Consider the following 10,970-nt stretch of genomic DNA (forward strand, 5'->3'; position numbering starts at 1 on the left):
AGTGTGACTTTTTGACTAAGTTGAGGAGATCTAGTTGCTCAATCTCCTTTATAAATGACTTAACATCGGGAGCAGCACGTGTGTTGGGTGGTCACATATTCCACTCCCTTATCGTCCTTGGGTAAAGGGAATATTGGTAGCAAAGTTTATTGAAATTTAGCGAGTTGATGGAGGGACCGTTATTTTGTCTTGTTTCATGACAGTTGGAGATTTGATGGCGTGATTTTGTGAATCGTCTTGTAAATTGCAATGTGTCTTGGCCAAAGAGTCATACAGTATGGAAACAGGCCCTTCGGCCCAACTTGCCCACACTGACCAACATGCCCCATCTACATTGATCCCACCTGCCTGTGTTTGGCCCATATCCTACTAAACCTATCCTGTCCATGCACCCGTCTAAATGTTTCGTAAAACTGCGATAGTCCCTGCCTCAACGACCTCCCCCGGCAGCTCGATCCATACACCCATCATCCTTTGTGTGAAAAAGCTACCACTCAGGTTCATATCAAATCTTCCCACCCCTCCCCCCCCCCTCCCTCACCTTGAACCTATGTCCTCTGGTTTGTCGTTTCCCTGGGCTAGAGACTCTGAGCGTTCACCAGAGCTATTCCTCTCATGATTTTGTACACGTTTATAATATCATCCCTCGTTCTCCTGCTCTCCAAGGAATAGAGTCCTAACCTGCTCAACCTGTCCCGTTACATCAGGGTCCCCGACTACTGGCAACATCCTCGTAAATCTTCTCTGCACCCTTTCCAGTTTGAGAACATCTTTCCCATAACATGGTGCCCAGAACTAAACACAATGGTGCCCATAACTTACACACAATGGTGCCCAAAACTGAACACAGGATCTGGGTAGGTAGTTACAGATTTTTGACCGAGTGACAGGTAAATTGCATTTCCAACTTGGAATGTTCTGTCTATTACATAGGACTTATTGGATGGCAGCAGTTTCTCCATACACTTGCTATATTTTCTTTACCAATGGTATAAATCAGAGGTTTGCAGGATGCTGTTCAAGGAATCTTGATGAGTTCTGACAGTACATCTTATAGACATCAACCAGTGAAAAAGGGCTTGCCGGTACAGACCAGCGGCATCGGCACCTAGTTTTAGGGTGAAACGACACTTATTCATGTTCCCCAGAGATGCTGCTTGACCCACTGAGTTACTCCAGCACTTGGTGCTCCTATGTGTATTAACCATCATCTGGCGGTCTTTGTTTCAACTACATACAATGATAATACCTTATTTGGTTTTAGTGGACAATCGGCAATAATGGACATCACTGTTATAACAAGGGTTTACTGTACAACCTGGTGGGCTGAGAAAGGAGGATTTGAACGTGTAGACTGATGGATGGAATGCCAATCAAGTGTGCTGCCTTACCGCAGATAGCGTTGATGGACATAATCCCAATATAAATTCTTTCTTGTTAACAGCATGTCTTTTTTCGCTGAATGTGCAGCCTTTTAAAACCATGGCATGGCTATATGTGAAATATACCTCAGGACGTGTGGGGATATGTGGTTACGTGGTTCAGTTATCACAGACCAAGTCCATGGCGAACAGCACCACACAGACTAATGTTAAATCTGAGTGACTATTCCGTGCTAGAAATACTCCATGGCACAACGTGTATAGAAAGGAAGAAATAATGGGGCGGTACAGTGGCGCTGCGGTAGAGTTGCTGCCTTACAGCGCCAAGGACCCGGGTTCCATCCTAGTTACAGGTGGTGTCTGTTTGGAGTTTGTACCTTCTCCCCCTGACCCGTGTGGGTTTTCCCCGGGTGCTCCAGTTTCCTCCCATACTCCAAAAGACGTGCAGGTTTGTAGGTTAATGGGCTTTGGTAATATTGTAAAATGTCCCTAGTGTATATAGGATAGTGCTAATGTAAGAGGTGATCGCTGGTTGGTGCGGAGTCGGTGGGCCGAAGGGCCTGCCTCCGTGCTATATCTCTAAAGTCTGAAGTCTAAATTAATATTCCTCATCCCTGACCTTTCATCAAGATCTCCTCCCAGTCGCACCACCACCACACCACCAATGAAAGGCCACTGGCCTGAAACAACATTCTGATTCTCCAAATGCTGGCTGACCCACTGAGTATATCAAATGTTCTATCTTCAGTGATGCAATGAGGTTGCTACTTCATGTCCCTAGGTGGCATAGTGCCAGTCAATTGTTTGTGTCCACTAGAGTGCCAACCTGTGAGGCACTCTTAAGACAGCTGATGTTTAGTTTTATGTGTCGCCTGGACAAGTCAGAGAACCACATGATTGAAGCCTTAGTCAGCCCTCTGAAAAGCTGCTGTAGATTCACTTCTAGGCTAAGACGGCATTGGTGCAATAGCTTATATATATTTTAGGCTAATATGCAATTTCTTAATGTATCTTTGTAATTCTTTGTACTGTTTGATGTGTATATGGACCTGTGTCTGAAATAAAGCTTTAATAATAATTATTAAATCAGGTTGAGTTTTTCTAATAGTTCTCTACAACAGCCGCGTGCAACTTATGAAAATAACTTGGGTGAGAGATGTTTTCTTCATGTTCAAGAGTTGCAAATAATTTTGGATTTGTAATTTTAAATACATATAATGAAAAACGGGATTACAAATTACTATATTCACAAACTTAAATTACTGTCAACAGAAGATTTTGTAAAATCCTCTCACTCTGAGAGTTGGTTGCTGATGTGAATGTGAATTTGGTTAAACCTTCTCCATTATTCGCTGCCACAGAGGGCAGTGGAGGCCAAATCACTGGATGGATTTAAGAGCGAGTTAGATAGAGCTCTAGGGGCTAGTGGAATCAAGGGATATGGGGAGAAGGCAGGCATGGGTTATTGATTGGGGACGATCAGCCATGATCGCAATGAATGGCGGTGCTGGCTCAAAGGGCTGAATGGCCTCCTCCTGCACTATTTTCTATGTTTCTATGCTTCTATTAAATTGAACGTGTTATTTGGGAGGAGAATCTAGTTCAAAGCACTGCAAATGGTTTATGGTCGACAAAAGTGCTGGAGAAACTCAGCTGGTGCGGCAGCATCTATGGAGCAAAGAAACGTTGCCTATTTCCTTCGCTCCATAGATGCTGCTGCACCCGCTGAGTTTCTCCAGCACTTTTGTCTACCTTCAATTTTCCAGCATCTGCAGTTCCTTCTTAAACAAATGGTTTATGGATTGGCCATTCGGAGTTGTGTGGGGATAACTATGTGGCTTCACACCACCTTGGGGCAGTTACTCCCTGGCTTGATCACCTTGTTTGAGAGAAATTGCAGAGCTGATCTCATCTTCGACCTGTCACTAAACCTTAAGGGCTATTGCAAGAGCATACGGGAGGTATGTGGGAGCCTTTAACTGCTGATCCTGTGACCCGCATGTTGCAAATAAGCTGATCCTGTGCCTGCCAGTGAGAGGATCCATATGTAAATGGATGAACATGAGAAGATGAGACTTTACTCCACCTTAAAATCAGATTATCACCATTTCACAAGTCTCTCGCTAAAGAACAGGACGATGGCAAGAATCCTGGTGTGATCAATTACACACATCTGTTCAAATAGCTCAAGTTTGAATTAACAGGGAGGGCGGAAATAAAAATCTAACTGACAGCACTGGTTATTGCATTAAACGTTTTTACCCATTTTGTGCTGATAATTGGAATAAAAGCCCAGAGTGGCCACTTTAGAGGCACGGATCTTATTTTCTCCAAAAACGGAAACTCAATCAGCTTTAATCACTGTGTTTAAAATTACTTCAGCACTACAATACTCACATCCTATCCAGACTACTTCAAGCGTAAAAATGCCCATCAATTTTGAACCTGAAAAGGGAAATATAGAACAAGATGCTGCTCAGCCAAGTTGAACAGTGGTTGATCCAATTTAAGATCTTGGTCAAGTGTTTGCAAAAACCATCATGTGGGAATGGAACCCAATTAACGTTAATATATATAGCTTTCTAACTGTGAGGAACAGTTGGAGATTGGAGGAGTACTGCGTCTGACTCTGGCCGCATTCACTTCATTGCAACTTGGGACTTCAGGTTCTTTGGCCCATAAAGTAAGAGTTGGCGTGATCCTTTGAGGCAAGTTGCTGGTACGTTTTGCTGGTGATGATGTATGGATTCTCCTTCTGAGACTGAGAGTTGGAGAAGTCCTTTTGGCAGAACTGGACCTCCTTGCGCGTGGTGTTCTGGGCCGCCAGGTATCTCAGCTGCCGGTTTAATTTGTAAAGTTTGATCCTTTCCTCTTCCGCCACGGGATCTTCCAGGACTCCATCCCAGCGCAGGGATTCGTTTACGGAGGTAGCGAGTTGGTCTATGGAGCAAATGGAGGATGCTTCGGCCTGATCTCCATCTCTGTCAGATTTATCACTGTTCTCCATCGGTTCTGCACAAGGCTTGGTGCCCCCTTGACTAGTTGATTTCTCCATGCCCGGAGATGCTTTAGAAGCTTTAGAAGCATGGAGCTTGATACTTTTCCCTCGTTTATGAGCTGCAGAAACAGGAAATATTAGCTACATGGCAGTGACCGATTAAAAAAAACTACAGTGGTTTGAAGAGTTTGATTTACTGACATACATTATTAGAAGCAAGCTCAGTCCACAGTGGTAAGGAAGCACCAATTTGTTTCAGGGTGAAGGTTGACTAATATTAAAAGGATCAGGCTATTACAATAGCTCAGGGGTGGCACGGTGGCAGAGTCGCTACCTTGCAGTGCCAGAGACCCGGGTTCGATCCTGAACACAGGTGCTCTCTGTATGGAGTTTACCCTGTTAATGCGCGGGTTTTCTCCAGATGCTCCAGTTTCATCCCACATCCCAAAGACGTACAGGTTTGTAAGTTAATTGGCTTCGGTAAATAGTCCCTGGTGCGTAGGATAGAAACAGCCAATGGGTGTCATTGATCACTGGTGGCTGAAGGGCCTGTTTCTACGCTGTATCTCTAAACTAAGCTAAGTTCTGAACTTCCTGCAACAATTAGATTTGAATAATTGTTGTCATAGGTCAATTTTACTTGCAGGACATTTTATATTCTGAAAACCAAAACGGCATTAATGAAATCAGGCAATAGGTGTGTAGTGAGTCTATGGACGAATTTGCACATCCTATTACTCAAGAGGACCAGACGGAGTAGACTGCGAGAACCTTTTTTCCACAGCAAGGAAAAATAGAGGGCATAGCTTTAAGGTGAAAGGGACAATGTTTAAAGTAGATGTGTGAGGCAAGTTTTTACACAGAGGGTGGTGAGTGCCTGGAATGCGCTGCTGGGGGGTTGTGGTTGAAACATACAATAGTGGCATTTGAGGCTTTTGGATAGGCATATGTGTATGCGGGAATTGAGGGCTATGGGTTACATGCGGGGGAGATAAGTGTTGATCTTGGCATCAGGTTTACCGCAGATATTGTGGACGAAGAGCTGTGCTGTACTGTTCTATGTTCTAATTATTTACACTATGATCTTGTGCTGCCATTTTAACTTCCATTATTTCCTCATTTTCTCTCAAGTTCAAGTTGGAGCCTTTGCCTTCAAATCCTGATGAAAAAGTAATCAGGCAACCTATTTTAATTCCCTGCGAATGCCCATCTGAATCAGTGTTTTTTGTGAATAGTAAATCCTTCTTTTTATGGACAGCTGAGTGTGTCCCCAGATGACATTAAAGTCAGACACTTATAACAATGGGGGAATTTACAGGCGTGAAACTAATCATAGTGTTTTACAAGGCAAGGCAGGTGTTCCATCGTGTGCAAGAATATATACTTAAAAGGTAATAGTTTATAAAAAAGTAACTGAGATTGAACCTGCAATCACTTTTAGAGTTTAGAGTTTGTAGACACAGCATGGAAACAGGCCCTTCGGCCCACACCGACAATTGGTCACCCGTTCACACTAGTTCTATGTTATTGTGTTTAAGAAGGAACTGCAGATGCTGGAAAATCAAAGGTAGACTAAAATGCTGGAGAAACTCAGCGAGTGCAGCAGCATCTATGGAGCGAAGGAAATCCTGTCAGCCCGAAACGTTGCCTATTTCCTTCGCTCCATAGATGCTGCTGCACCCGCTGAGTTTCTCCAGCATTTTAGTCTACCTAGTTCTATGTTATCCCACTTTCCCACTGGAGGCAATTTACAGCAGCCAATTCATCTACAAATGTCTTTGGGAATTGAGAGGAAATCGGAGCACCTGGAGAAAACCCACATGGTCACAGGGAGAACATGCAAACTCCACACTGACAGCACCTGAGGTCAGGGTCGCATCCGGGTCTCTGACACTGTAATGCTGCGGCTCTACCACTGCTCCACCCTCCTGATTTTTGCAATTTCAATAGAATAGAATAGTTTCTTTATTGTCATTGTAACATGAACCATGTACAATGAAATTTAAAAATATCAGCCAGCAGTGCACCATTCAAACATTTCTAAAAGCTAACGATACATACAAGGTAAAATATTAAAAGATAAACAACTAAAATAAATATCGCGAAAATAGCACGCATAAACACCCAACCCTCCATCCTTCTGTCGATTTCACAGTGTACCACAGTCCCTTAGTATGTCTCGCCCCTGCGTTCCTTGGCGGCTACATTTAGTGCTTTTATAGCAGTGGGGTAAAAACTGTTTTTTAGTCTGTTCGTCCTTGTCCTTGTAGATCTGTACCGTCTGCCTGACGGCAATAGTTCAAACAGGGAGTGTCCGGGGTGGGAAATGTCCTTTATGATACTCTGGGATTTTTTGATGCAGCGGGAACTGTGTAAGTCCTCCAAGGTAAGGAGAGGGCAGCCGACAATCCTCTGGGCGTTGTCAATGGCCCAACCGCCAAATACAAAAAGCTTTTGATGTTGCATCAACTCTGTGAGTCTGCAAAGATCTGCATCATACCCAGATACCCGAGAATAGTTATTGCAGTTCCAGTCAAGACCGTTCTGTTACATTTTCTAATCATAGAGTGCCCTCTACTGGAATACATTTTGGCTCATCTAAAATAATCTGGCTGAATTTCATGATTAATGCCTTGTAGGCACATGGTACTGCAGGTGCTAGTTTCCAATCAAAGACACATAGTGCCAGATTAACTCAGTGGGTCAGGCATCTCTGAAGGACATGGATGGGTGACATTTTGTGCCAAGCTGGGTATGGGGCAAAGCATGCCAAGTAGAAACAACAACTGCAAGTGCTGGATTATACCGAAATGAGACACACAGTGCTGGAGTAACTCAGTGGTTCAGGCCGCATCTCTGGTGGAAAAGTCTTAAGAATGGATCCAGGTTTATTTGGCAGATGGACCAGACTGCCAAAGACCAGAGATGATAAGGAGACAAAACGTGTCAGATAAGGAGAGAAGAGGGGGTGGAAGATTGCAACCTTCACGTGGTCCGCCCTGTTTCAACAAATGTAATCAATCCGACGTGCACAATGGAATAAGATCAAATAGAACAAGTTGTCCGACAACTTTAGGCCATGCGCAAGAAGAAGAAGAAGGAGAGAAGAGATGTGAAATGTAAAGGCAGAGGGAGAGATAGAAGTGGAAGGGTTCAGACTGAAGAAGGGTCTCAACCCAAAATGTCACCCATTCCTTCTATCCAGAGATGCTGCCTGTTCTGCTGAGTTACTCCGGCATTTTTGTGTCTATTTTCCTTTTTAGTTTAGTTTGGTTTAGAGAAACAGCGTGGAAACTTCACCCACCAAGTCCACGCCAACCAGCGATCACTCGTTCACTAGTTCTAGCCAACACACTAGGGACAATTTACAATTGTTACCAAAGCCAATTAGCCTACAAACCTGAACGTCTTTGGAATGTGGGAGGAAACTGGAGCCCCCGGAAAACCCATGCGGTCACGGGGAGAACGTGCAAACTCCGTACAGTCAGCACCCATAGCCAGAATCAACCCCGGGTCTCTGGTGCTGTAGAGCAGCAACTCTACCGCTGCTCCACCGTGCTCCGCCATTTTTGTTATTGTTATCTGCACTCAATAGGGAAAGTTTAGGATTATTCAATAACACCCTAATATGTACATTTTCATTTAATTTCTAGCTCGTATACGCAAATATAACAGTGAAAAATAGAACCAACATGATCGTAACATTAAAGGTGTCCTATGCCAGTTAGGGATCCTGTTCTGTTTGTCATCTAAAAGGTCGAGGAACACTGCCTCAGGTTTCAGGTCACCGCGGGAGTGATCAAAAGCAAGAGGATGTATGCATTTGGTGGGAGAGGCAAGATGTAAAACAAATCCAAGGGGTTCTTCACACAGATGGTGGTGGGCATATGGAACGAGCTGTCAGAGGAGGTTGAGGCAGGTACTACAGGTATAAACAGTTTTTGAAAGACACTTGGACATGTACATGGATAGGATATGTTCAGAGGGAAGATAGACACAAAATGCTGGAGTAACTCATCAGGTCAAGCAGCATCTCTGGAGAAAAAGAATAGGTAACATTTCGGGTCGAGACCCTTCTTCATCGCGACCTGAAATGTCACCTATTCCTTTTCTCCAGAGATGCTGCCTGACCTGCTGAGTTACTCCAGCATTTTGTGTCTATCTTCGGTGTAAACCAGCATCTGCAGTTCCTTTCGACACATGGTTTAAAGGGATATGGGCCATACGTGGGCAAATGGAACCAGAATGGATGGGGGATTTGAGTCGGCATGGCTGAGTCGGGCAGAAAGGCCTGTTAGACTCTACGACTAGAGGAGTGAGACCAAAACCAAAACCGATCGCGAGCTATGGTGGGTAAATGACAAGGTGACAGCTTTTTAGGTGGAGGCCAGAAACACAAAAGCCTTGGCAGCAAAAGGCATAGTTGTGTGAATGAGTCATTAAATTTAGCAATGACTAAGAGGTGAGAACTAAAGCCTAGCAAGCATCAGGAGATTAAATGGCTGCTGGCAACTACAGAGTGAGCACTTTACAAGCAAAGGTTTCAAATTTAGAATCAAAGCATTGTTTATTGAGGAGCAAATGGGAGTCAGCCAGCACTAGGGGGAATGGGATCTGTTGCAAGTCAGTATGTGGCCAGCAGCATTTAGAAGGACCTGTGGGACCACTGCCATACCCCGGTAGCAGGCCCAGCTCGACTGCTGCAGAACTGGGAAACCCTGCCTGAGGAGGGAAGTGGTCGAGCCCGGCCCCTGCTCACCTCCGAGGACCAGAGAAGAAGATGGAGTTGGCGACAGTGGATACGTAAACAAACGGCAGCCTCAGGGGCAGCTGCAGGAGGAGAGGCGCAAGTGCTCAGGAGGCGCAAGTGCTCAAAGGCTGAATGGTGGCTGGGTGAGGTGAGGGATGACCGGATGGAGGCGATGGCTGCAATGGGCTTTTATGGCCTGGACTTTGAAAATGGCACCAAACCTGGCCACTCTTGTATATCGGTATCAAGGGGGTATTTCTATACACTTTGTACTGAATCTGGGATTGTGCTTATTTTTTTAGTTTAGAGATACAGCGCGGAAACATGCCCTTCGGCCCACCGAGTCTGTGCCGCCCAGCCATCTCCTTACACTAACACTATCCCACACTCTAGGGACAATTTACAATTTTACCATGCCAATTGACCTGTACGTCTTTGGAGTGTGGGAGGTATCCGGAGATCCCAGAGAAAACCCAGGCAGGTCACGGGGAGATCGTACAAACTCCGTACAGACAGCACCCGTGGTCAGGATCGAACCCGGGTCTCTGGCGCTGTAAGGCAGCAACTCTACCGCTGCGCCACCGTGCCGTCGTAGTATGTATGGTAATAATTTACTAAACTGTATGCAAAAGGAAAATATCGGGGTACTTCAGTACACATGATAATAAAGAACCATTGAATCATGAACTTAGAGAAAGTAAAATAAAGAGAACACTCAGAAGAATATTAGCCATGGTAACAAAAAGCCTGGATTATAGTTTCTGCAGCAGGGTTGGAATGAATTGGAAAGGGGTGTTTGGGTGGGTTGATATCCCTAATCAAATATTATTTACCCTACCCATTACAATCTCATCTGAAGTTGATGGCGTACTTGAAGAATTTCTTCTTATTTTACAGGAATCCTTCTTTTCTTTCGCTCCCTTTTTCTTGACTTTCTTCTTTTCTGCCGAATCTCCCATCAGGTTGATGGACGACTTTACTTTGTATCTGCTGGCCAGCACACTTGCTTCCATCTTCAATACGCAACCTTTCACCCAGCCTGAAGCATCAGTTCATTTATATATATATATATATATATATTTTTTTTGTTGAACTTTTACAAACGTCTTCTGGAGTTGAGGGTAAAGTGGAAAGTGCTTCCATGCACTATGGCTGGCTGTGGGAGTCTGGAAACAATTTTGACTGCTGACCTTTGATTTAAAACTTCTTTGATGATCCTGGGGTTGTTGTGTTCTTGGTGAGTTATTTTTGAATGCAATATAAATCTGGTTGGTGTGCTCCTAAATGCAGAGCAACTGGCCCCCAGACGGCACACTAAGCAGCCAAACACGTGCTGGTTGCTATTTCATTCTCAGTGGGGTTATATTTTCCATTTTTTCCCTTCCTTCTGCGATCATTACTCCTATCTCCCTGCAGCCCAGAGCAACAAGTGCATCTCCTCTCCCCCCCGCTGCCCCTGACGCGTTGCTATGGCGACGGCCGCATCACAGCCCCTCCTCCCAGCCGCGGCGCCTCCGCGCAGGGAATATAGTGCACCACAACAACGAGTAATAAATAGCATTAAAACACACGTTCAAACCTCAAGCGCGAACCCGAACGCGTATCCTTCGATATCTGACACAACCAGGCCATCGGTGTGTTGGTTATCTTGTTATTGTGTTGTATTTCCCCGCTGGGACTCACAGGTCAGGTATCACTCCGCCAGAGCGCGTCGCCCTGTGCCGCTCCTCATCCGTCCGGCGGAAGATTTCATTCCCCCGCAGCCCTTTGGGCGGAGAAGGGGGGAGTGAAGGAGGAGGGGTGGCAATACAGCAAGTCCGGTGCTAATACAGCAAGTCCG

The 10,970-nt window shown here is 45.0% G+C and overlaps 1 protein-coding gene across 3 annotated transcripts; it reads right to left on the minus strand.

Annotated features, from left to right (window-relative positions):
* Positions 1-899: 899 nt before the first annotated feature.
* On the minus strand, positions 900-10,833 carry liat1 (ligand of ATE1). Of its 3 annotated transcripts, none has more exons than XM_055657540.1 (2): positions 10,702-10,833; positions 900-4,499 (listed from the first exon to the last, which is right to left on the minus strand). In XM_055657540.1, the coding sequence occupies exons 1-2, from the start codon at positions 10,760-10,762 to the stop codon at positions 4,045-4,047; spliced, it is 516 nt and encodes a 171-aa protein (XP_055513515.1). In that variant the 5' UTR covers positions 10,763-10,833; the 3' UTR covers positions 900-4,044. The 3 variants fall into 3 exon arrangements, with proteins under 3 accessions (XP_055513515.1, XP_055513514.1, XP_055513513.1); XM_055657539.1 differs by lacking the exon at positions 10,702-10,833 and adding an exon at positions 10,002-10,623; XM_055657538.1 differs by lacking the exon at positions 10,702-10,833 and adding an exon at positions 9,969-10,621.
* Positions 10,834-10,970: the final 137 nt, after the last annotated feature.

This window comes from Leucoraja erinacea, chromosome 28, assembly GCF_028641065.1.
Source record: "Leucoraja erinacea ecotype New England chromosome 28, Leri_hhj_1, whole genome shotgun sequence".
In the NCBI taxonomy this organism is placed as follows: Eukaryota; Metazoa; Chordata; class Chondrichthyes; order Rajiformes; family Rajidae; genus Leucoraja; species Leucoraja erinaceus.

Excerpts from the sequence above, each read along its gene's own strand:
- liat1 (XM_055657538.1), bottom strand. The coding sequence starts at position 10,143 with ATGGAAGCAAGTGTGCTGGCCAGCAGATACAAAGTAAAGTCGTCCATC. Across the intron at positions 4,500-9,968 it reads TTCAGATGAGATTGTAATGG|CTCATAAACGAGGGAAAAGT; the intron begins GTAGGGTAAATA and ends CTGTTTCTGCAG.